We start from the raw sequence: 26,893 nt of genomic DNA on the forward strand, positions 1-26,893 counted from the left end.
CAATTCTGCAGGCCAGGTCCAGATTTATATTTTCAATTTACATTAGGAGGAGGGGCTAGAAACTTAATTTTTAAAAAATGAAATCTTAGACTAGACAGAATCTGAAAACGCCATTTGAGGAAATGAATCTACTCTAGTCTGTGCTAACAAATGTATTTTTAGCCCCCAACAATATCAAGTTTATTCATTTCAGTCCAGGAGAAGGAGGACCACAGAAAAGAACAGGAATGTTTATGAGGAACAGTGAGAGGATATTTGTTTAAATGTGAAATTTATTTATTTATTTTCAAAATAAAATGCTCACACAGTACTATGAAGAACATAACAGTCATACTGGGTCAGACCACTGGTCCATCTAGCCCAGTAGCCTGTCTTCCGATAGTGTCCGGTGCCAGACGCTTGATAGGGAATGAATAGAACAGTGCAATTATTGAGTTATCCATCCCCTGTCATCCAGTCCCAGCTTCTAGCAGTGAGAGGCTTAGGGATAATCAGAGCATGGGGTTGCATCCCTGACCATCTTGGCTAATAGCCATTGATGGACCTATCCTCCAGAACGTATCTAATTATTTCTTGAACTCAGTTATAATTTTGGCCTTCACATCTCCTGGCAAGAAGTTACACAGGTTTACTGTGTGTTGTGTGAAGAAGTTAGGGTTGCCAACTTTCTAACTGCAGAAAAACTAAAACACCCTTGCCCTGCCCCCCTGCCCCACCCCTACCCTGAGGCCCCACCCCTTCTCTGAGGCCTCACCCCCACTCACTCCAGCCCCCTCCCTCTGCCACTCACTGTCCCCCACCCTCACTTGCTTTCACTGGGGTGGGGCAGGGGATTGGCGTGTGGGAGAGGGTGAGGGCTCCAGCTGGGGGTGCAAGCTCTGGGGTGGGGCTGGGGTGCAGGAGGGGGCTCTGGGCTGGGGCCAAAGGGTTTGGAGTGTGGGAGTGGGCTCAGGGCTAGGGCAGGGGTTTGGGGTTTGGGAGGGGGTGCAGGCTCCAGCTGGGGGTGTGGGCTCTGGGGTGGGGTCAGGGATGAGGGGTTTGGGGTGCAGGAGGGGGCTGGGGGAAGGGGGTTAAGGTGGGGGTGCAGGGTCTGGGAGGGAGTTAGGATTCGGGAGGGGGTTCCAACCTGGGGCAGCGGTTTCAGAGTGTGGGGTCTGGCTGGGCGGCACTTACCTCAGGCGGCTCCCAGGTGGCAGCACAGCGGGGCGAAGGATCCCTGCCTGCCCTGGCTCCACACTGCTCCCGGAAGTGGCCAGCATGTCTGGCCCCTAGGTGGAGTTGCGGTCACTGGCCAGGCAGCGCTGCGCGGTGTGCGCTGCCCACACCCGCAGGCACTGCCCCCGCAGCTCCCATTGGTCATGTTTCTTGGGGGTGGGGGCAGCGCTGGGGGTGGGGGCAGCACACAGAGCTTCCCTGATTGCCCCTGCACCTAGGGGCCACGGGGACATGCCGGCCACTTCTGGGGAGCTGCGCAGAATCTGCCTTAGCCCTACTGTGCCTCCGACCGGACTTTTAAAGGCCCGGTCAGCAGTGCTGACTAGAGCCTCCAGGGTCCCTTTTCAAAAACCGGACTCCTGGCAACCCGAGAAGAAGTACTTCCTTATGTTTGTTTTAAACCTGCTGCCTATTAATTTCATTGCTTGACACTTGGGTCTTGTGATGTGAAAGGGTAAAAAATATTTCCTGATTCACTTTCTCCGCACCACTCATGACTGTATGGACCTTGATCATATCCCCCCTTAGTCGTCTCTTGTCCAAGCTGAACAGACCCAGGCTTTTTAATCTCTCTTCATAGAGAAGTAGCTCCAGACCACGAATCATTTTTTGCCTTTCTTTGTACTTTTTCCAATCCTGATATACCTTTTTTGAGAAGGGGCAACCAGAATTGCACTCAATATTCAAGGTGTGGGCGTACCATGGATTTCTATTGTGGCATTATGCTATTTTCTGTCTTAGTATCTACCCCTTTCCTGATGGTTCCTAACATTATTAGCTTTTTTGACTGCTGCTGCGCATTGAGCTGATGTTTTCAGAGAACTATCCACGATGACTCCAAGGTCTCTTTCTTAGTTGCAAAAAGCTAATTTAAACCCGATCATTTTGTGTGTATGGATGAGATTTCAGTTAGGAAAAAAAAGATTATTATTATTATTATTATTGCATTTTCTGTTTTTGTAGCTTCTCTGGTCTCCCTTAGCAATTCACAGTCATTGTTACCCTCCTGGTCAGGTGGGCGGTAGTATATTCCTGCTGTTATACTCTTATTATTGAAACATGGAATTTCGATCCATAGAGATTGTGGTACAGGTTGTTTCATTTAAGATTTTTACTATATTTGATTCTGTGCTTTCTTTCACATATAGTGCTACTCCCTCACCCGCACAATTTACTCTGTCATTCCTATATATTTTGTACCCTGTATTACCATGTTCTATTGATTATGATCGGTCCACCAAGTTTCTGTGAGGTCTATTATGTCAATATCCTCATTTAATACCAGGCATTCAAGTTCACAAGTCTTTAGACTTTTAGCATTTGTATACAAGTATTCATAAAATTTGTCAATATTTAGTTGACTGCCTTCATGTGATGTAAGTGAATGGGAGTCTTCCCATTTGACTGTTTCTCTTCAATTCCTATCTGTATTTTATCAACTTCTATCCTCTCCTCTTTACTAGGATATAGAGTATCTCCTCTAATAATGGACTATAAGGTGGACAGAAAGCTGGCTAGATCATCGAGCTCAACGGGTAGTGATCAATGGCTCCATGTCTAGTTGGCAGCCGGTATCAAGTGGAGTGCCCCAAGGGTCGGTCCTGGGGACGGTTTTGTTAAATATTTTCATTAATGATCTGGAGGATGGCGTGGATTGCACCCTCAGCAAGTTTGCAGATGACACTAAACTGGGAGGAGTGGTAGATATGCTGGAGGGTAGGGATAGGATACAGAGGGACCTAGACAAATTAGAGGGTTGGGCCAAAAGAAATCTGATGAGGTTCAACAAGGACAAGTGCAGAGTCATGCAGTTAGGATGGAAGACTCCCATGCACCGCTACAGACTAGGGACCGAGTGGCTAGGCAGCAGTTCTGCAGAAAAGGACCTAGGGGTTACAGTGGACAAGAAGCTGGATATGTGTGAACAGTGTGCCCTTGTTCCCATGAAGGCTAACGGCATTTTGGGCTGTATAAGTAGGAGCATTGCCAGCAGATCAAGGGACATGATCATTCCCCTCTATTCAGCGTTGGTGAGGCCTCATCTGGAGTACTGTGTGCAGTTTCGGGCCCCACACTACAAGAAGGATGTGGAAAAATTGGAGAGAGTCCAGCGGAGGGCAACAAAAATGATTAGGGGGCTGGAGCACATGATTTATGAGGAGAGGCTGAGGGAACTGGGATTATTTAATCTGCAGAAGAGAAGAATGAAGGGGGGATTTGATAGCTGCTTTCAACTACCTGAAAGGGGGTTCCAAAGAGGATGGTTCTAGACTGTTCTCAGTGGTACCAGATGACAGAACAAGGAGTAATGGTCTCAAGTTGCAGTGGGGGAGGTTCAGGTTGGATGTTAGGAAATACTTTTTCACTAGGAGGGTGGTGAAGCACTGGAATGTGTTACCTAGGGAGGTGGTGGAATCTCCTTCCTTAGAGGTTTTTAAGGTCAGGCTTGACAAAGCTGGGATGATTTAGTTGGGGATTGGTCCTGCTTTGAGCAGGGGGTTGGACTAGATGACCTCCTGAGGTCCCGTCCAACCCTGATATTCTATGATTCTATGATAAATCCTCCCCTAAGGGATATCTCTGCCAGAATCATGTCGTCCTCCATATCTATTGGCTTTCCCCCAGCCCTTAGGTTAAAAACTCCTTTATGATCTTTTTAATTTTACATGCCAGCAATCTGGTTCCATTTTGGTTTAGATGGATGCTATTATGGGACCCCAACAGATTGTTCAAAGCCAAATTGACAGACATGGAAAAATCCTGATTATTATGGGATATGCACATTATGGGAGTGTTGCCAATTGACTTCATATTGGCAACAAATATGTCTTATTGTCAGATGTTTTTAATATTCAAATTGACCATTCTGTTGAAATATGCATTTTGTACATTATAGATAATATTTCTGTTCCCAAATCACATTGCAGAAGATTCTTCATTGCACTGATAATAGTTAGGCAAATTCTAATAGTATTTTAACTCTGATGCTTTATTTTCTTGCAATGAGTGGCTGACAGTATTATCCCTGTAGCACCATGCAAACTATTTGTAGTAAATAGTTTATCTGGGTCCTGATTCAAAGCCCACCAAAGTCAATGGAAATCATTATTTACTGTTTGTGTTGTGTGATTGGTCACATACTCCAAGACAAAAGATGTCATGTCTCCTCCATGATTGGATGACCTAAGCTTTATAAATGGGAGGGATCTCTTTTCTCTTCAAGAATCACCCACAAACATTTGGAATTGTTTGACAAACCGATTGTTTCCACTTTTGACCAAAGTGGTTAACCAATAATCAGGGCCTAGTGAGTTGTTTCCTTTAGAAAAAGAAATTAATGACGGAGTCAGGTATTTCTTTGATACAATCTTGTTTATTTACAAAGAATGTACATAAAGTCCTGTTTCCCTGAACACAGTAGGAATCAAACAGTAGGAGACAGTTTCTTTGTTCACAGTTCCAAGCTTCTCTCCAGCCAGTACTCAATCAAAACCTTTCTCTTATCTTTTTCTCAGGATCACACTACAAGCGCTTGTAGGGCTGTGTTCAGGGCTTCCTCCCACCTTCCTTCTGTGCTTCTGTAGTCTTTTTGCTGATTCTCTGCCATATACACACAACTCCATCCCAAAATTATTAGCCAGTAGGTTTAAAACAGACAAAAGAAAGTATTTCTTCACACAACACACAGCGAACCTGGGGAACTCTTTGCCAGAGGATGTTGTGAAGGCCAAGACTATAAGAGAGTTTTAAAAAGAACTAGATAAGTTCATGGAGGATAGGTCCATCAATGGTTATTAGCCAGGATAGGGAGGGATGGTGTCCCTTGCCTCTGTTTGCCAGAAGCTGAGAAAAGGTGACAGGGGATAGATCACTTGATAATTATTTGTTCTGTTCATTCCCTCCGAAGCACCTGGCATTGGCCACAGTCAGAAGACAGGATACTGGGCTAGATGGGCCATTGGTCTGACCCAATATGGCCGTTCTTATGTTCTTATTGTAAGGGGACTGTTGCCCCCTTACTAACATTCAGTGGGTGTGTTTTACTTGCTAGCTCCCAATACTAAAAAGGGGGACGGGTTGATGGGGAATCAGGACCCTGAGACTGACAGACCCCAGGAACAATGGGGAGAGGCCAATGCTGCAGGTCAGCCTGAATGGCAGGGCGGGCAGGCTAATCAGGGAGTCAGGAGGCCAGGGAGCTCCCGTCCTCTCTGTGAGCTGGATTTGCCTGGCTCAGACAGAGTGGGGCGAGCTAAGGAGAAAGCAGGGGCCCAAGCTAAGCTGGGGAGCAGAGCTGTGCCAGATCCAGAGGGACCAGAAAAGGAGCCCAGAGAGAGCAGACCCTGTGCTGGGAGCAGAGCTGCAGCCCCAAAGCCAGAGGCACAGCCCAGAGAGAGCAGACTTGCCCTGGGAGCAGAGCTGCAGCAACCAGAGCCAGAGGGGCCAGAAAAGCAGCCCAGGAAGCAGGTCAGTGCTGGGAGCAGAGTCACAGAAGCAGCCTGCAGAGCAGCCCTGTCCTGGGAGCAGAGCTGCAGCAACCAGAGCCAGAGGGGCCAAAGAACCAGCCCAGGGAGCTGGAGGCAGAGCAGCAGTAGTGCAGAGACCGAGTGGTGCAGCTGGGGCTGGAGCAGTCCGGAGCTGGGTGCGGTGAGCAGCTGGGGAGAGCGAGGGGGACCCTGGGCAGCGGGCCCAGCACAGGGAGACACCTCAGCCAAGGGGCTCTGCAGGCCAGGCTTGGATTGTAACCCCGACAGGGCGGGGGCGACACTGGGAAGAAGGGTCCTACCACTTAGAGCCTGAGAGCGTGTGGCCACCACCAGAGCAAGTGTCCAACCCCCAGCATCCCTGCAGCACAGCCAGGGCCTGAGAAGAAGGCCTGGGACTTACAAGGAACAGACTGTGAACTGCCCTGGCATTCCAGAGACACTGTTTGTGATAGGTTTCAGAGTAACAGCCGTCTTAGTCTGTATTCGCAAAAAGAAAAGGAGTACTTGTGGCACCTTAGAGACTAACCAATTTATTTGAGCATGAGCTTTCATGAGCTCATGCTCAAATAAATTGGTTAGTCTCTAAGGTGCCACAAGTACTCCTTTTCTTTTTACTGTTTGTGATGTTCCCTGCCACAGAGCGGGGTGATGTGTTTCCTTTAACCTTTCCCATTTTTCCTTATTCTTTTTAAAATTAATTGTTGATTAAATAACTTGCATTTGCTTTAACTTGTATGTAATGGTCAGTGGGTCAGAGAAGTGCCCAGTGCAGAGAGAGTACTCCGGAGTGGGGACACCCTAGCCCCTGTCCCAGGTGACCACAGCAGGGTTGGGGGTCGAGCCCCCCAGGAATCCTGGGCCCAGCTTTGTTGGCGTTACGAGGACTCTGCCAGACAGGAGAGTGGAAGGGGAGTCCTCAAGGGCAGGGAGGCCACTGGGTAAAGGAAGTGGGAGCGAGGACTCAGATCCTTTTGCTAGCCCACTTCACCGGGGTAGTGCAGAAGCCAGGAAAGTTCCCCACAATAGCGGGACTATTCCCCCGCTTACATAATGTAAAATATCCAGCCCCCTGTGTTTGCATTCATTTCCAAGTGAGACCTCTTCCACCCACATAGCTCAGATACCTGACTAGTCCTGCATGGTCTGTGTTTTGGGTGATAACCAGTGGTGAGCTGGAGCCGGTTTGCACCGGTTCGCTAGAACCAGTTAAATTTAGAAGCCCTTTTAGAACCGGTTGTCCCGCAAAGGACAACTGGTTCTAAAAGGGCTTCTAAATTTGACAACCGACCAAAAGTGGTGCCTTAGGCTGGAGCACCACGGGGAAAATTTGATGGGTGCAGAGCACCCACCTGCGGTGCCCCGCCCCGCACCTGGCCCCAGTTCACCTCTGCTCCGCTCCACCTCCGTCTCCTCCCCTGAACGCGCCGCCCCGCTCTGCTTCTCTGCCCAGCCCCAGCTTCCTGCGAACCAGCTGTTCGCATGGGAAGCTGGGGGGAGGGCGGGGCGGGGGGCTGAGAAGCAGGCGGTGGCTTCGTGCTCAGGCCCAAGGAGGCAGAGGTGGAGCGGAGGTGAGTTGGGTCGGGGGGGGTGGGCCAAGGATGGCCACCCGCACCACAGCAGGTAACTCGGGGGTGGGGGGTGTGCAGGGGAACCGCTCCACACCGCAGCTCACCTCCGCCTCCCTGGGCCTGAGCACGAAGCCGCCGCCTGCTTCTCAGCCCTCCCCAGCTTCCTGCACGAACAGCTGATTCGCGGGAAATTTGGGGGGGTTGGAGAAGCAGAGCGGGGCGGCGCATTCAGGGGAGGAGGCAGAGGCGGAGCAGAGGTGAGGTGAGCTGGGGCCGAGTGCAGAGCTGCCGGTGGGTGCTCTGAACCCACCAAATTTTCCCCGTGGGTGCTCCAGCCCTGGAGCACCCACAGAGTCGGCGCCTAAGGCACCACTTTTGATGTGATTGATGTGATCTGCTCCCCGCCTAGCTACGCTCCCCCACCCCTAGGAGCCAGAGGGACCTGCCGGATGCTTCCTCGGAGCTGCCCCAGGTAAGGCCCACCGGGACTCCCCACCTCGCCCCCCGGCAGGTCCCTCTGGCTCTTAGGGGCAGGGGGGGTACCCACTATGGTGGCCCATGAGACCCTCCTGCCCAGTTCTGGGGGCAGTCAGGGGACAGGGGAGCAGGGTAGATGGGGCAGGGGTCGGGGGGGCGTCAAGGAACCCGGGGGGTTGGATGGGGCAGGAGTCCCCCAGGGGGTGGGAGTGGGCCACGACCCCCTCATGGGGTGAAGAGGGAACCGGTTGTTAAGATTTTGGCAGCTCATCACCGGCGATAGCTCCTATTGTTTCAGCTCTCTATTCCATTAAGGCGCTTAAATGATTTTTTACATTTACCCTGAATGAAGAGCAGTGATTACACCCACCAGCTTCAGTGACCTAGATCAGGTCAGACACTCAGGCAGCCCATGCCCTGGCAGCCAAAACCATCTGTTCTCCTCTGTCACCTGCTCTGACTCAATATCTCTCTCACACTTGTCTTACATTTCCCTGTGGCCCCAGCTGTTTTTTGTGCAGGTGCTGTGCTGCCCCTCCTCCTATTGGTGGGCTGCATCTGACCCTCCTGCTGCGGGGGTCTGACAGGTATTAGGTTATGACAGGTATTAGGTTATAGGTAGGCTCAGAGCACACTTACAGGATTGGGCCCCTCTGACGAGCTAGGCATTCCTCCATCTAGTTGAAAATCCCACTTCAGGGCCTGTGGGCTTTGGCTTGAGCTGTGGCTCTGAGTTGCTCATTAGCTGTGCGGTGGGATCAGGGCTTAGGCTCCTTTGCAAGCGCTGACTGGCAGAATCTCAGGCACCTAGGGGATTTAGACACCTGTGGGGTTAGGAGGCAGCTGAGCAGCAGTTTCGAATGTCCACAGTGCCTAATGATTGACTTAAGTGTCTAATAAGGCAGATAGGCACCTAAATACCTTTGAGGATCTGGTCATTTGGCCTTGCCACACTGAGTAGAGCAATGCCTAAATACCTTTACAAATCTGGGCTAGAGAGACTAAGGACCAGATACTGAGATGCCTAAAGATGTAAATATGCATCTTGCAAATTTTCAAAAGTGCCTAGGCACATAACTCAATTGAAATGATTTCTGAACACCCCTAAGCCTGATGTACACTAGTACCAACACCCTAATGCCTTTGCTAGAGAGTCACACTTCCCTTTCAAATTCCTACTCTTTGTTACATTGTGCCATATCCTTGGGTTACTCATCCAGTGTCTGTGAACTAATGAACTCTGGTTTTAAAGGCTGTTATAATTGCAAATAGTTATGTAACGTTCACAATTAGCATATTTGGCAGTGCGTTCCATTCAATAAGCAATTCTGATTATATTTGAATAGCAGCAAGGATCTCAGCACTCTTACAAGTAAGTAATAATTTACCTATTAATTCAGTTTCTTCACCGTTTATATTTATTTCCACCACATTTCTTGAAGATAAAACTTTATAATATCTTGGGGGAGAGCTACAACCAATTAGCTGCTTATATATGTAATCTTCTGGCTTCATGAGCTTGCCCTCTAGGTTCCTGAAGGATTTATTATCATAATGTCATTGTTTCACTCTTGTCTGTTCCTGCAGATTCCAGGAACCGACTAATACATTTTTTCTTTCAAATATTCTGGCTATAAGCGTGCATATCACTTAAAGCTGGAAGTTTAGTTAAGAGACTTTCATATGTGGGAAGGGTATAATACAGTGACCAAATGGAACTTTCAATCAGCAGATTATAGTTTTACAAGTTTCCCCCCTATTAGTATCTAGATGTTCCTTTGACAGGATACAGTGCAATATTGTTTTCTATTCAAATGCATATCAGGTTTGTGAGCATTCCTAGTTCTCCTTACCTTTAGATTTGGACCTCAAAATAAAGACACATTACTGTTTGCATTTATTTGTAAGCAACTAAAGCAAAGATATAGTAAATACTTTGGCAAATAAAAGTTTTAGTTTTAAGGGAGGAAGTTTTAAGGGGCGAATAATGGTCTTGTGCTTGAGACACTGCTTGGGAGTTAAGGTCCAGATCCTCTGATGTATTAAGTCCACCATTTAGGCACTACTGACATTTTCAAAACCACTGTTCAAGTGCCACCGAATCCCCTAGACACTTACGTCCTTTAGGTGCCTATGTTTCTGCCAGTTGGCATTCTCAAAGCTGCCAAAGCACTGACGTGGCCCAAAGCTTATGATTGGCTTGGAGCCCTAGCTCAAACCAAAGACCTGGAGGCCCTGAAGTAGGATTTTCAAATCTGGGGTGGGAGGAATGCCTATCAAGTTCTGATCATACCTATAACCTGATACCAGTCAGACCCTGCAGCAGGAGGACCAGATGCAAGCCTCCCATAGGTGGGAGAGGGCAGCACAGCATCCACACAAAAGAGGGAAATGTAGAGTAAAGCATGAGAGAGGTACTGAGTATGATCTGGAGTCAGAGAAAGAGAATGCACAAAATGGTTCCAGCTGCTAGGGCACAGGCTAACTAAACATCTGACCTGGCTTAGGTGCCTAACTGCTGGAAAGGGTTCACTGCTGAGGATCCTGAGCAGATGGAGGTGCTAGCTATGCCCTGTCAGTCAGGTGCATTATGTGCAAATTTGTGAATACAGATCTAATGCAAAACGTATCTGAGAGCAAGAATAAAGTTTGCAGTGTCTCTTGAAAAAACAGAGATGTCTACATCAATCTCAGAGTTTCTGACGATAGCCTAGAAGTAGCCACTAAGCTATTGTATTCTAAATGTACATTGTTTTCCTGCTTTTCAGGTATGAATCATTCTAAAGTATCTGCTTTCATTCTTGTGTAATGTTGGTTTTAGTGGTGATGTGATAAGAACAGAAATGAAAATCACAGAGCACTATTTGTATCACACCAGTCCAGAAGGCACACTTTTAACCTTTTCGCTCAGGCACAGTGCCATATTCATATTTTTAACAACTATTATTAGTATTTTGTCATTTTGGATTACTTTTCTAGTATGTTTTGATAACAAGCTTCCTACCTTCTCCCAATACATCTGCATCTTTAAAAGTATACAGTTTTGTAACTAACAAAATATGTGCCATCTATGTTTGTGAAAAAAGAATGAAAATGTATTTTTGGACTTCTCAAAACAGCTTTCTATTACCATTTCAAATGGAGTGCTCTACAAGTGTCTAGGAATATGTACCTCAGCTGCATATGGCTTATATCTTTCTTATCTTGGGTAAAGTGAAAAATTTAATTATTTGAAAAAGTGCAAATTACTGCCAACTCTGTTAACTATGAGAGAGTTGTATTATCTTCTAACATAAATTGTCACCAAAATGAAGAAAAGAGACTTTGGAAGCTGATCTGATTACTGTCAGTGTGAGTGCTCAAACTCAACTATTGGCGAATGTCCAGTACCGATCATTGAATAATCATCACCTCATCATTCAGCCTTCTCAACTGACATGCAAAACAACATCCAAATATTCATTGCACATCTGTGCCGGACAGATTACGCATTAGCAATTCAAATCAATTCAACGTACAGGCAGTTTCTGCAAAGGCGTCTGTTTGGGTGAGATGCCTTGTTGTCTAGGATGGATAATAAGGCAACTCTGTCTAATCTTGGAGAACAATCAACCCATCTTGAGAAGGTGACTGACTACGTATGCTCTTGCCCTGACAGCACTAGAACAATGGCCCCATAATGCACTTGACTCAGCTGGTAATAAAATCTACTTTTGATTAGCAGCCATGGCTTGTGTCAATCACTGTATGATGCACCATTGTCCTCTGCTCCTGAACACAGTTTATTTACAGAGAAACAAAGGCTTTTTGGATATGGCTGCTGCCCAGAGATTGCAAAATAGATTGAGCTGTCAGCCCCACACACTAGATGAAGATTAATGAGTTGTGCAGACAATAAATATGAAGCAATGACCATAAATATGCTAATAGGTATTATCCATATACACTATAATTGCTACAAAAATTAAAAGGTAGTGTGAAGGAAATAGGTCACAAGGTGACAGATAGATAATCTTGGATGCTGGAGATCTTTGGTGCAGTTAGATTCTCTACAGGTTTATTTTCTCCAATTAAACCCCTCAAAAGACTAATTGTTTAAAAGCTGTTTGAATAATCTCTTTTTAAATAGAGGTTTATGGGGAAAATGTTTATGAAAAAGTGACTTCAATGAAAGTGTTATTAGAATGAAAAAGGTGACTATCAAAAGCAGGGTATGCAGAGATTAATATTCACGATCAGCTGCCAAGCTTCATTATGAGAAAAATATACCTAAGTAGCACATCAATCAGGACTTCAAGGAAAACATACTAAAAGGACAACAATATATTTCCACACACATACAAGTGAATCAGATCATTCCTTGGGGAAATATACCAGAACCACATGTACATCTGTCTCCTTTGCTATTACATGTTTAAAGAAACCAAAGATGGAAAGGATACCTCTGGGTAATATTTTCCAAGTGGTTTCAGCCAAGCCTCTGATTTTGCAGTCTCCATAAAAGAGAATGCACTTTTGATGGCACATATGTTTAGACAGTCACAAACTCAGTTTTCCATGTGACAAAGTCAAATAGTTAAATGTCCAGATACTTAGTTTGCAGGTATAAAAGTTCCAGTGCCTGGCACTGCACATGGAAAAATTTGGGTTCATACATTGAGAGGCTATTATTGAAAAATTGGTCCATAATATTTAAAGATCCCAACCCCCTTTGTTTCAATCTGAGAATCTAAAAGCTTTTTCAGTACATTTGCTTTGGAAATATAGGGTCTCCACAATGTAATTGATCAAATAGCTTTTTAAGTTAAACTCTTTGACTATCACATTTTCACAGGTGCTGTTGCACAGTTTGAGAAGTAGGACATGACAAGGTGAGTGATCACTGTGTAGAGAAACAGACGATGTATTGAGAACAGGGGTCAATTTGAAAAAAAAAAAAAAAAGTGAAGCTGAACTCTTCAAAGCCCTGCCCACAAACGAAGCTCCACCCATATGAGATGCCAAAATGAGATGCCATTCACAGGAAATTTTACATGAAATTCACAGGAAATTTTATGTTTAAATACAGGATTGGCTCCCCCTCAATGAGACTCAGATGTGCCTTTGGGCTCTTTCGGGCTTCTTACGTTGGTTCAGCTCATATGTTCCCCTCTCCTGTGCTCTTCTTCCTTCTGGCTTGTTGGCTCCAATGGTCAGACTGGGAAAAAAATAAGCAGAAGTATTCTCCCAAGAACCAGCCACTTGCAGGGACCCAAAAACAAAACTGCTACATAAAACCAAACAGTTCCCCTGCCCCAAGCAGGCTGCAGTCCCCAGAGGCCTTTCCCCTTTGCCTCTCTGTCCTGGAAGGAGGACACTCCCCCTTCACTTCAGTCCCCTGCTGGGTCATGTTGTTGGGTAGGAAAGGTTCAATTTATTTAGTGTACATAGTCGCCATTTTGGACTGGTAAAAGGACAACCTGTCCTCCATCTTGCCATCCCTTCTCCTTCAACTTTTGGCAAACTTTTCGAGTTTGGCACCAAAACAAGGAAAAGGCGGGAAAGATAGTGTCTTGTGGCAGCAGAATCTGCCTAGCAAGAGAGAATGCATACAAGGGAGTGTCACCCTCTGAGGGGCACTCTGGGTGCTGTGAAAGCAGGTCATCCCAGTGAGGCATAGAAGCCCTCCCACAGAACACCAGCCTTGCTATTAGCTAGAGCCCTGAGGGATTAGGACTTGAGGTGAACCAGTAACATCTACCAAGGTTCCCTTAACTTACCTCCACTCACCTGTTCCATCATCACAAGAGATAGCATTCACATTCAGCACGCAGGATGATGACATCAAGAATAGAAGACAGAAGAAATCATACTGAAGATCTATTTACCTGTCACCGAAGTTCCTGAGGTCCAATTCCTGTTGTGTTCCTGTTCCTGGCACCTGTCCCTGAGATCCTGGTTCCCATCTGTGTTCCTGTTCCTGTTCTCCTGTCCAGTGTCTGCAAGATATGGTATAGTCCTTCTTGTTTAGTCCTGTGTACCCCATTGTGTATAGGGTTTGGGGCTCTGGGATTCACCCCCATTTACATCATTTGTGTTAACAACCGAGCTGTTATTGTGTTATCTTAGTTTTCAGGAAGTCCTAGCCTGTTATTGTTACTCTTAATACATACCACCTGACTGTTTGCAACCTCAGTCTGCCTTTGTCTTAGCTACACAATTACCCGTGATAGATGCGGAAGGGGTAGAACACTGCAGATAGCCCATCTTCTGTAAAGTAAAACCTAGTTCCAGCTGTCTCAGGCTAACAATGTGACAAGCAGGTAGCCTTTAACCCTTTCCTGGCTGTTTCACCCCGTCACAACCAAAAGCTTACTTTAAAATAATATAATCATATAATCATAGAACTGGAAGGGACCTCAAGAGGTCATCTAGTCCAGTCCCCTACACTCAAGGCAGGACTAAGTATTATCTAGACCAGGGGTGGGCAAACTTTTTGGCCCAAGGACCACATCAGGGTTGCAAAACTTTATGGAGGGCCAGGTAGGGAAGGCTGTGCCTCCCCAAACAGCCTGGACCTCGCCCCCTATCTGCCCCCTCCCACTTCCCGCCCCCTCAGAACGCCCATCCAACGCCACCCCCCCCACTCCTTGTTCCCTGACCGCCCCCTCCTGGGACCCCTGCCCCTAACTGCCCCCCCGGGACCCCACCTCCTATCCAACCCCACCTGCTCCCTGTCCCCTGACTGCCCCAACCCCTATCCACACCCTCCCAACTGCCCCCCAGGACCTCCCCCATCCAACCCCCTTGCTCCCTGTCCCCTGACCACCACCCCCTGAACCTCCACCCCATCCAACCACCCTCTGCGCCCTGTCCCCTGATTGCCCCCCGGGACTCCCTGCCCCTTATCCAACCCCTTCCCGCCCCCTTACCATGCCACTCAGAGCGGCAGGAGCTCACAGCCATGCCGCCGCCCTGCCCGGCAGGAGCATCGGGCCAGAGCGCTGGTGGTGAGGTGAGGCTGCGGGGCAGGAGGAACAGAGAAGGGGCTGGGGGGTAGCCTCCCCGGCTGGGAGCTCAGGGGCGGGGCAGAATGGTCCCGCGGGTCGGATGTGGCTCGCGGGCTGTAGTTTGCCCACCTCTGATCTAGACCATCCCTGACAGGGGTTTGTCCAACATGCTCTTAAAAATCTCCGGTGATGGAGATTCCACCACCTCCCTAGGCAATTTATTCCAGTGCTTAACCACTCTGACAGTTAGGAAGTTTTTCCTAATGTCCAACCTAAACTGCCCTTGCTGCAATTTAAGCCCATTGCTTCTTGTCCTATCCTCAGAGGTTAAGAAGAACAATTTTTCTCCCTCCTTCTTGTAACAACCTTTTATGTACTTAAAAACTGTTATCATGTCCCCTCTCAGTCTTCTCTTCTCCAGACTAAACAAACCCAGTTTTTTCAATCTTCCCTCATAGATCATGTTTTCTAGACCTTTAATAATTTTTATTGCTCTTCTCTGGACTTCCTCCAGTTTGTCCACATCTTTCCTGAAATGTGGTGCCCAGAACTGGACACAATACTCCAGTTGAGGCCTAATCAGTGTGGAGTAGAACGGAAGAATTACTTCTCGTGTCTTGCTTACAATACTCTTGCTAATACATCCCAGAATGATGTTTGCTTTTTTTTGCAACAGCATTACACTGTTGACTCATATTTAGCTTGTGATCCACTATGACTATGATGATGATGATAATAATAATAATAATTAAAAATAATAAACTGAAAGCTGAGATTCTGAAGCACAAGAAGGGCACCTCAAGAAAATAGTCCTTGTTCTCCAAGCGGGCCCAATTTGAGCCCTGGCCGAGAGGCATGCAGAGAAAATAAACATTTTGAATCTAGCTTTGATATTCAGGCTCTGACAGAATATCATTCAGCTCAGAGTAACTCATCAAAACTCTGATAGGATAAGGAAAACCAAAAGATTAATTAAACTTCCCCCATGTGTAGTTAAAGGTCAAGATCCCAGAAGGTTTCCAGAAGGACTTGATTTTTATCTGTATAACAAGAGTATCCACATAATAAATATTATAAGTAATCAAGGATTTCTGAAGGGATGTAAACATTTGTGATTCACAGCTTTAGCCAACTCTAACTATTGGGGGTTAGTAAGCAGTTTTCCATGAGGGCAGGTTATCCTATAACTGGCTAATGTCGGGTTTCTAGCACCTTCCTCTGAAGCAGATGGTCTTGGCCACCACCTGTGACAGTACACTGGACTAGATGGACCAATGATCTGATCCAGTATGGCATTTCCTGTGTTCCTCAACTGCTTTGACTTCAGTGGAGCTTACGCCTATTTACACCAATTGACCCTTAGGGTACGTGTATGTCTCCACTGCAATCACAGGGTATGATTTCAGCTTTAACCTAGCAGAACAGTGAAACTGGATCAATGTATGCTTCCATGTACAAATCTGCTGGGAACTCTGGGTAACTCCAGCCCCAGAACCAGATGAACACACAGACACACACATACATTAACAGAAAGAAAAGGAGGACTTGTGGCACCTTAGAGACTAACCAATTTATTTGAGCATAAGCTTTCGTGAGCTACAGTTCACTTCATCGGATGCACGAAACCTTATGCTCAAATAAATTGGTTAGTCTCTAAGGTGCCACAAGTCCTCCTTTTCTTTTTCCGAATACAGACTAACGCGGCTGCTACTCTGAAACCACACTGAAACCACACATTAACAGAGCAAGTCTGAGCGGACCGGGTCAGTCAGAACTTTCAAGGTGCACCCCCTTATATGCCGCTGGGCTCCATAGGCTGGGCCAAGCAGCACTTTCAAGCTGTCACCCTTATGTGCCACAGGTACCGCACCGGAATAGAGTGAGCCTGAGCAGGCTGGGTCGAACAGCACGTCCAGGCTGCCACCCTTATGTGCCCTGGACTCCGTGGACTGGGTCAAGCAGCACTTTCAAGCTGCCACCCTCGTGTGTCACGGGTTCAGCACGTCCCTATCCCCACTTTCACGTCACAGTTGTTCTGGTAGTATCATAGAATCTCAGGGTTGGAAGGGACCTCAGGAGCTCATCTAGTCCAACCCCCTGCTCAAAGCAGGACCAATCCCCAATTTTTGCCCCATATCCCTTAATGGCCCCCTCAAGGATTGAACTCACAACCCTGGGTTTAGCAGGCCAAAGCTCAAACCACTGCGCTATCCCACCCACTTGATGAGCAAACTCCACAGTATTTTTGGGCGCTACAGGGATCTTTAGCTTAGGTAAAAGAAGCGTTGCTGCAGAGTAAATGGGGAAGCTAAAAACATAGAAGAGTAAAGTTCAGAGAGAGAGAGAGAGAGAAGCAACCAGCTTAACCATAAAAGTTATTTATTGAATAATAGTGATAACTACACAAGGAGAGCCTAAACCAACATAACAGTTACATTATTAAAGGTTAATACCTGAGGTAGAAAGGAAAACAGAGAGAGAGAAGCATCTCACTGCTCCATGAAGCTTGAACTGGTTGGGGTTTCCAGGTGATGGTGGTAGTTCAGGGTCCTGAGTGCTGGAGACAGGCAGAGCCCCCAGCACGATCAGTCAGGAGAAGATGGAGTCCCAGTGGAACCGATGCAGAGTTTGAGTCCATGCATCAGAACACCTACTGGAGTGTGAGCAGGGGTTTTTGTAGGGAAAATACAATGGTTCAAGGGAGAACACTAGGTTTGTTTATGGGTAAACTGATGACTCAAGGGTTTTCTTTAGGCTAGACAATAGGAGCTGATCACTCTTGGCTATGGATGATGTTCCTTCCAGGAAGCTCACAATGCAATTAGGCTGCTTCAATATTTTGGATATCAATCAAGGATTCATTACTAGAATTGGTCTGATAACTGCTGAGCTGGGTGTGTACAGGCATAGGTTCATTACCATCTGGAACAGAGATCCCCCATGATGCAGTGCTTCCCTGCTTTTCTGGTCCCAGAGTTCAGTGTGGTTCTTGCCTAGGAATCTCTGTTCTCCATTCTGTATGCTAATGGAGATGCCTCCCTGTCCCGTCTTTGATGCAGATGAAGATAGGGGAGTTGCCTTTAATCTTGTCACCCTTGTCAGGAGGGATCTTAGTGTGTCTCCCACCGCCCTTCATTGCTTTCTGCAAGTCTTTTCTCTGATTGGTTTCAGTTCAAGCAGAGGCTGGGGGCGGGGGTGGGTGGGTGTCTTTCATGTGTCAGACAGACAGGCGGGGAACCAGGGCACAGTATCCAAAGAACACAGAGCTGACTGGTATCATGCTTTAATTGACATGAGAGCTGTAGTCTCAACATTAGTTTCAGCCTGAGAGTAACTTGAGCTTCTCCATACTAGGTTGAGAACGAAGGAACATAAATATAGAATTTTGCATTGAAATTGATGGCCTGTTACTTTAAGGAATTGTTGATTTGTTTGGTGTGTTTTAATCAACCTGATAATTAGGTTAATTAGACATTCTGATATTAACTCACTTCCTTTTAATTCGATTTGTTTATGTAACCCTTCTGCCAGGTATTGCTGGCAGCAATAAGGACCAAGTTCCATATCTAGGGTTTCCTCTTAAAATTACAAAACCAAAGCAGCGTAAGCCCCTGTCAGAAACCTGGGAAAACTAAATACATCTCCTGGGTACCCTTAGTAGGCTATGCTTTGCCTCTCACAAGCACTGAATCCGTAGCTGAGAGGTGTAATTCCCAGGTCAGGTAGCGTACATGCTGATTGAGATAGTATGCTAAAGACAGCGGTGTGGGCCTGCTGGCACAGGCACTGCCTCAGGCTAGCCACCAGAGTACAATCCCATCCAAGATCCTAGGTATGTACTCAGGTGGCTAGTCCCTCCTGCTACCTGTTCTGCCATGGCCATGCTAGACTAGAAGGGGCTGAGAACTAAACCCAGAAACAAGGTTGCAGACACTGACAAGGACACGGCAGTAGTCCTTATTGGACCTTTGTTACTCTGGGAGGGGTTCATCCATTTCAGGCTTTGTGTGACTTAGTCAGAGGGCTGAGTTACTGAAGATCCACCTGATGAGGGCAACAGCCGACAGGGGGCACCATGAGCAGACAGAGAGTTCAGGTTCACACCTAGATGACAGGACACACTCACAAAAGGTGAAGGGGCCCCATCACAGGGAGATTCAGAGGTACCTTGTGCTGGCCCACACACCATACCACCCATGTGCCTACCACACCTACACAAGCACATGGGGCCCCTGCCCGAGAAACAGGCTGTATGCCTTTCGTTTTTGATAAACTGTAACCTACCAAGTATAAAACATAAAAACAATGCAAAACTAACTTTGTCAATGTCTTCGCCCTACCTCGTTCCCTCTCCACAACCGTCCCCATTCTACTATGACCCGGCCAGAAAATCCTCCTTACACAGAGAGAGAGACCAATGGACTTGTGAAGCCTGTTGATTAAAGATGGACGTGCCTAAAAGTCCCTTGAATCAAGCCTCACCAACGCTCAAGTGGCTTGTGAAGATAAGTTATGAGGGAAAGTTGTGCAAACTGAAGAAACAAATACAATGTTGACACAATTGGAGTTTGAGACACCAGACCATGTCCTGAAAGTAGGTCAATGGGGATAGTTACTGCTGAATGTGATCACAAGGCCAGACCATTGACCCAACTTTTATTTGAGATTCTGGACCACAACCAGGAGTCTTCTCATGATTCCAACGGAAGGAGGAATACGGAGAAAGTCACTGGTGAGTTGTGCATGAGAACGTTTTAGGGGTTGGAGTAAATGGGGGTGGCAACAGGGACTAGCCATCAGAGCTTAAGTGGCTGGAGCATTTAGCTTCCAGTTGAAAGGTGGATAAAGACCATACCAAGGCAATTTTTTTTTAAAACAGTGAGCTGAAGAGGCCTCTTGACAGGAAAACAGTGAGCTGAAGAGGCCTTTTGACAGGAAAAAATAATGGTTTAAAAGCATGTTAGAAAAACAAAAGTGTTGCCTTCCATGTATTTCTTATTTAAATTTCTCAGCAGCTGAGTGACAGTTCTTCTTGGAGAAACTGAACACCCACAGCCCTAAAAGAACAAACAGATTAGGCCAGATCTGCTTCTGCCCAGACTCAGGGGTTTTCCAGTCAGGGTTTAGAGTCTCAAACAAAAATTGGGTCAGTGGTCTGGCTTCATGTTCCTCTGGTGCTTTCAAAGCAATACAACTAAACTAGAGAAAGGCACTCTTATTGCCGAGCGTCCACATGGGAAGTTCTACTGGTATAATTCTGCTGGTAAACTTTCCTGTGTAGACCAATCCTTAGTTGGGTTGAAAGTTCTCCAAGGCAGAGAATGTCTTTTACTCTGTTTGTACAACACCTAGCACAAGGAGTCCTGATCCTCGGAGGGGCCTCTGAATATTACTGCAATACAAATAATAAACAGCAACAACATAGAAACAGACAAAATCAGCATACAAGAAGTTTGGATTTATCTGATCTCTTTCCAAAGCAGATCCAAGGGGAGGGAGCAGCTGAGTGAACGGTCCACCCTTCCCTCATCCTAATTCCTAAGAGTACTTTATGCATTTGCTATATGTCCCTGTACATATAATGTAGCCCCAGAATAGGCTCTGTCAACTCTTCTGGCTCTGTCAATCTGTTTCTTCACTTCAGCAGGTGGGTATTGTAGTTGTAAGAATGCTTGATAGAGATCTTGTAGGTGTTTGCCTCCAGCTTTCATCCAGACCACCCCACATGATCCATTGTCTACAACCAAGCTCTACGATACAACCGCATTTGCTCCAACCCCTCAGACAGAGACAAACACCTACAAGATCTCTATCAAGCATTCTTACAACTACATAGTGAAGAAACAGATTGACAGAGCCAGAAGAGTACCCAGAAGTCACCTACTACAGGACAGGCCCAAAAAAGAAAATAACAGCACGCCACTAGCCATCACCTTCAGCCCCCAACTAAAACCTCTCCAACGCATCATCAAGGATCTATAACCTATGCTGAAGGACGACCCATCACTCTCACAGATCTTGGGAGACAGGCCAGTCCTTACTTACAGACAGCCCCCAAACCTGAAGCAAATACTCACCAGCAACCACACACCACACAACAAAACCACTAACCCAGGAACCTATCCTTGCAACAAAGCCCGTTGCCAACTGTGTCCACATACCTATTTAGGGGACACCATCATAGGGCCTAATCACATCAGCCACACTATCAGAGGCTCATTCACCTGCACATCTACCAATGTGATATATGCCATCATGTGCCAGCAATGCCCCTCTGCCATGTACATTGGTCAAACTGGACAGTCTCTACATAAAAGAATAAATGGACACAAATCAGAGGTCAAGAATTATAACATTCAAAAACCAGTCGGAGAACACTTCAATCTCTCTGGTCACTTGATTACAGACGTAAAAGTTGCAATTCTTCAACAAAAAAACTTCAAAAACAGACTCCAATGAGAGACTGCTGAATTGGAATTAATTTGCAAACTGAATACAATTAACTTAGGCTTGAATAGAAACTGGGAGTGGATAGGTCATTACACAAAGTAAAACTCTTTCCCCATGTTTATTCCCCGCCCCCCCACCTCCTACTGTTCCTCAGATATTCTTGTCAACTGCTGGAAATGGCCCACCTTGATTATCACTACAAAAGGTCCCCCCCCCCCGGCTCTCCTGCTGGTAATAGCTCACCTTAAATGATCACTCTAGTTACAGTGTGTATGGTAACACCCATTGTTTCATGTTCTCTATGTATATAAATCTCCCCACTGTATTTTCCACTGAATGCATCCGATGAAGTGAGCTGTAGCTCATGATAAATGTAGCTGATGCTCAAATAAATGTGTTAGTCTCTAAGGTGCTACAAGTACTCCTTTTCTTTTTGCGAATACAGACTAACACGGCTGCTACTCTGAAACTTATCACAGAATTGATTCACAGAGCTGTGATCAGTTTTGTTTTTCAGTAAATGGAAACTGCAGCAGCTAAGGTTTCAGTTTCAGTTTCATTTCTTTCCCTGCACTGAATCTCTCCCCCCGCCCCAAAGCAGTATTTATAGGACACAGGCTCTGCCCAGGAGCTCACTTCAGTCCACTTCAGAAAAGCAGAAGGAAGGATGGCAGACCAAAATGTGCACAAGGCTGGTTTTACGCCAGGTGGGATAAAAGGAAGATCAACTGGCTCCGAGATAATGTCCAGAGAGGCTAGGAGCCATGGAGGAGGTGTGCCTTCTGGAGGACCTACTTCTACCCTACAAGAAATGGGTATGAGTTGGAATTTCGTCTTTTGCATAGAAAAGAAATTAAAGGCTACTGCACCTTAGAGAGGAGGGGTAAAAAGAACCTAGTATTGATTATACAATTCTGCCCTAAAAAATAAGCTCTGTTAAGTATTCTCTTCTCACTTACAATTTTAATTGAAGTAAAAATGATTGACCAATATAACTAGGGCCCTACCAAATTCAGGGTCCATTTTGGTCAATTTCATGGTCATAGGATTTCATTATATCAGCTATTTAAATCTGAAATTTCACGGTGTTGAAACTGTAGGGGTCCTGACCCAAAAGAGAGTGGTAGGGGGGGTCGCAAGGTTATTGTAATGGGTTGCAGTATTGCCACCCTTACTTCTGCAATGTTTCTGGTGGTGGCGCTGCCTTCAGAGCTGGGTGGCCAGAAAGCGGCGGCTGCTAGCCAGGAGCCCATCTCTGAAGGCAGCGACACGGCCAGCAGCAGAGCAGAAATAAGGATGGCATGAGATGGTATTGCCACTCTTACATCTGCACTGCTGCCTTCAGAGCTGGGCCCTTGGCCAGCAGCCACCACTCTCTGGCCACTCAGCTCTGAAGGCAGCAGTGCAGAAGGAAGGATGGCTTGGTATGATATTACCACCCTTACTTCTGCAGTGCTGCTGGCAGTGGCACTGCCTTCAGAGCTGAGATTCATTCAGAGGCACAGACAGGGACTGAAACTTTAGCAGCGAGTATAGGGTTACAGTTGCAATGACTATATCAAATGTGTGTTTATGGGAAACACGTTTCTGGAGAAGAGAAGGATGCGTGCCTGATGCCAAAGGAAATCGTACCTGTGCCTTTTGGAGATATTCCAAGATAGCTCTTATCCTTGTGAAAATATTAGCCCTATAACGCCACCAAGGTAGGTGACGGCTTTGGCTCTCTGCAGTGTAAGAGCTTGCCATGCATGCTGTGCCTGCCTGGGTGAGAATGAGAGGTTCTAATCTCGCTTGCACAGGTATTCATTGGAAACCTTGCTCGTTAACACTGTGTTTTAGCCTTTTCCCCCTGGATAAACATACCCCCCTCACCTTTACCCCAGCATGGACATTTGCAGGGGAGTGTTTCTGTCTGAGGCAGCATCTGAACAGTGTCCTGTGTCACTCTATTCTAGTCAGTATAGACTTTTATACCGCACTCATGACCCTGGTATTTCAGCACCTTCCAGCTGTGCATTAAGCTCCATGACTACACATGTTGTTTGTTCTCTCATCCTCTCTCCCAGGGGGAAAAGTGCAATATGCTGCTCGAAATTTATATTTGAGAATGCAAAGTCAAAGAAAAGCACCTTACACTTAGAGTGGAAGGTGGTGAGGTTTGTGATGGTCCTTAGTTCTTTATTGTAGAAAGCTCTGTTGAGCCAAATGAGCCGTGTTGTTAACCACTTCCTCACCCCAGAGCTTTAGTTGATCTTTTACAGCGGAGGACTCTTACTTAGAGATGCATTACACGGCCCCGGCAGGAAATTGTGATGGAAATTTAGAACTGGTTTCTAAATAGGACTGTGTCCTTCCACCCTGGAAACAGTAGCAGCCAAAAGGTTGCACATTGCTAGTATTCTTGCATATTGGTGGAATGGGATGAGTGACTAGCCATCTCTTTGCATTTATTTTTGATATCACTATTTGAAACATTTGGTGGAATTTAAGTGTTTTATAGCTTTAAAATGCCATACTGTCCCATGAGGCCCCTTCCAGCCTGGAGATCTTTATCAACACACTCTTTGTAACTCTCTTTGTTGTAGGTGCCAAAAGCTCCACCCATTCATCAGGTTTCACCTCTACTGGGATCTCCAGTGGAAGTAAGGCATCTGGAATGATGTCCCACGAAGCTAAGTCTCATGGAGGACAAATACCAAAGGGTGGGACAACATCCACCGTCCAGTCTGTCTGTAAGTTAAAGTCCTCTTATTGTTTATAATTCAGTGAAAGATTCATTCATTCATTCAGAAATGTCAACATCTACTTCAAAAATGTCATTATATGAACAGGGTGTGGCTAAGCAAAGCCACGGCATTGAACAATATTTCTCCTGCTTGTTACCTGATATTCAGTCAGGAACAGAAATTGGAAAGCTGCTGGAAAACTGTAATGCTGAGAGTGACAGCAGATAGTGCATTACAAAGTGTGATATTTGCTATGGCAGAAAAAAAAAGGCCAACAGAGTTTTGGGTTGCATATGCATTGGCATCAGAGGGAATAATTCCTCTATGGGGCCATGCTCACACTAGAGAATCTGTAAAATTTCCCACTCTTGCTAATACTGTTTCCACTGCACTGGTTTCTCTAGAAGTCCTAGTAGAGTTGGACTGCCAGCTACTGCTGGCATTTTTATCACCATGAGATATAACTCTGCTCACAGCGGGTATGATATACACTGTTAAAAACAGTGGCGGCAACCAGCAAATCATCTACGCTAGAACTCCCAACATTGCTGAAACCAGTGCAGATGAGCAAGTTATAACGATAGGAAATGTTCAGAAAAATTCCCTGATACAGAAAGTGGCTATAGAAGATGGGTTAGCTATACCTGGAACCCTGCATTCAGTTCTGGCATCTCAGTACCAGAAATATATTGACCAACTGGAAGTATAGACAAAGGAAAAGTATTTACGACACTGGAAGGAGAATGTAAACTCTTTAGGGCATGGAATATATCTAACTCTGTATTTGTATGGTGCCTGGCACAAAAGGGCTTCAATTCTGCATGCGGCCTTCATTCAGGTGCTACAAGAAAGAAAAAGAGAAAGAAAGACTCTCTACAAGTACTGAAAGAATATGAACATACTTAGACACATTTAAAATTACACTGGGAAAAGTACATAATACATCCACCATAAAGAATTAACCTGCAATTTTTATTATTATTGATAGTATACATTATGTGGATTCCAGTAGCACCTAAAGGTCCCAAATCAAGAGTGGTGCTCTATTGTGCTACAAAGTAGATTATAGGATGGTGTGAACAGAAGGAAGGGGGACAGGATGAGTTTATAGGAGCATGGAAAAAGGAAGGTATGTCAGGCTTTGGATTCTAGGTAGACCGGCCTGGTGGTTGGAGCAGTGTTCGAGGCCAGATGTAGGGTTGAAGGCAGCACTGAAACCAGGGTCCAAGGGCAGGCCAAGGATCAGAACGGGGGTCAGAGTCCATAGCAAGCCAAATCAGGGTCATGGTCAGATGGAAGCCGGCTGAAGGTCAAAGCCAGGTTGGAATCAGTCCAAAGGTCTGGGGGGCAGCAGGTGGATGCAGGGCTGGAATAGAGTCAGAACAGGCCATGGACAAGGCTGAGGAGGGCTGGAACAAGGCTCAGGTAATGCTGAGGCAGGGACAGGGAGAGGCTGGGAGTGTGTAACACTGTGAGGCAGCAGGAGGTTCCTAACCAAGCCCTGCCGCTGCACAGCCTAACTTGCGCTCTGGCAGTGAGAGTGAATTCCTGTATCTGGGGGGCCATCTGACCAGGGCCCTGCCCAGAGATAAGCTGCTGCAGCATGCCCAAGGGATGAGATACTGCAGGGGGGTGAGTCATCATAGCTGAGTGAGCAGCCCTGGAATAGTGGCGAGTTTGCCTCCCAAGTAAGGGAAGGACAATACTGATGAGGGAAGGAGGGGAGAGGAGGAAGGAAGGTATAGAGGGGAGGATGGAAGGCTTGGAGTGAACTGGCAGCAGTGGGAGAGGCTTAGAGCAAGTAGCTAATCAGCAAGGAGTAAAACTTGTCCAGAAACATTCCTGAGAAGATAAAGTCCAATGACATCACTGTCCAAAAGTTCCAAAGGAGCTGTTGCTGCTCCTGTTACAGCCTCCACTGCCCACAGGCTGACCCTGCCTGGAGGTTCTCTCTCCCACGCCCCACGTGGCTGGAGCTTGGAAGCTGCACAAGTCCTCGTTTCCTGGCTGGCGGTCCCTGGAAGGTCTCCAGAAGGGGAATCTCCCTGCTGGTTCGGGGGGAGGGGAATCTGCACTTAGCCACAGAAAGTGGGTAACACAGCAGTGCAACCTACTTCTCACTACACTGCCAAGTTGCCTCAGCCTAGACCTGGCTGAAGGAACTACTCCTACGAGTGAGGATGTAGTTCATTCTCTACAGCCCATTCATTACTTGGCTTTCCTGATGAGACTGCCAACGAGGGCAGGTGCTAATAATGGCGGTGGGTTTCGTGCTATACTAAACACTCCATTGAGACCTCCGACTCATTTTACATACGTCACTGAGTAATTTTCAAAGGGTTATGCCTGGTCAGGTTTTGAACAGCTGATCAAGTGTCAAAGGCAGCTATATTCCATAAATTCCCCTTAACTTAAATAAACATAATTTAAGGTCATTAATGTTAATATAAAGGTCTCTGTTTTTCTTTTAGCAATGGGTGGTAAAGGAAAATAAAATGAAGAAAGAAGCATTGCTCAGCCTGCCAGCCCTGCAGACACCACATCCCTGGATGACATAACTGGCGACCTTTCCCCTTTCCCCCCACACCTTACTGATATGAAGTGTCAGAGCTATAACATGCAGAATAAAACCTTTGTTGAAGTACCGGACTAGTGCAGGAAATTTGATTTTTCCAGTTGTGTGTTAATTATTCATTAAGGTAATATCTCTTTTGTTGGTACGGAATGCATCCCCCAAAGGCTTTTTTTCCTAATGAAGCTTCTGTGAGTCTGGCCAGTGAGTTTTATGACTTTCTGAAATACTCTCAGAAATGTAGGCGCACACACAGAGCCAGATGCTCGGCCCCTGTCCCTGGCAGCCAGGCCAGGTGGGGCAGGGACCAGCCGGCCACTCCGGGTCACTGCTCTGTGCAGCACAGTGGCTGCTTGTGAGAGCCTGGCTGGGGAGGTGGTGGCGGCAGTGGTGGCCTGCCCCAGCCCCC

The 26,893-nt window shown here is 46.4% G+C and overlaps 1 protein-coding gene and 1 long non-coding RNA gene across 2 annotated transcripts; one reads left to right on the forward strand and one right to left on the reverse strand.

Annotated features, from left to right (window-relative positions):
* Nucleotides 1-6,522: 6,522 nt before the first annotated feature.
* LOC122464607 lies at nt 6,523-17,234 on the reverse strand. Its single transcript, XR_006288802.1, has 3 exons — nt 17,190-17,234; nt 13,615-13,725; nt 6,523-12,944 (listed from the first exon to the last, which is right to left on the reverse strand). It is a non-coding gene; the product is annotated as an uncharacterized LOC122464607 (long non-coding RNA).
* Nucleotides 17,235-21,765: 4,531 nt separating this feature from the next.
* LOC102940704 (interferon alpha-inducible protein 27, mitochondrial) lies at nt 21,766-26,556 on the forward strand. Its single transcript, XM_007070588.4, has 3 exons — nt 21,766-22,001; nt 23,772-23,918; nt 26,384-26,556. The coding sequence occupies exons 1-3, from the start codon at nt 21,854-21,856 to the stop codon at nt 26,404-26,406; spliced, it is 318 nt and encodes a 105-aa protein (XP_007070650.1). The 5' UTR covers nt 21,766-21,853; the 3' UTR covers nt 26,407-26,556.
* Nucleotides 26,557-26,893: the final 337 nt, after the last annotated feature.

Source organism: Chelonia mydas, chromosome 2 (genome assembly GCF_015237465.2).
Source record: "Chelonia mydas isolate rCheMyd1 chromosome 2, rCheMyd1.pri.v2, whole genome shotgun sequence".
NCBI lineage: Eukaryota > Metazoa > Chordata > Testudines > Cheloniidae > Chelonia > Chelonia mydas.

Bases quoted from the DNA above. Each gene is read 5' to 3' on its own strand.
- LOC102940704 (XM_007070588.4), top strand. From the start codon at position 21,854: ATGGCAGACCAAAATGTGCACAAGGCTGGTTTTACGCCAGGTGGGATA. The intron at 22,002-23,771 runs GTATGAGTTGGA...TCTTTGTTGTAG, and splicing joins TTCTACCCTACAAGAAATGG to GTGCCAAAAGCTCCACCCAT. The intron at 23,919-26,383 runs GTAAGTTAAAGT...TTTTTCTTTTAG, and splicing joins ATCCACCGTCCAGTCTGTCT to CAATGGGTGGTAAAGGAAAA.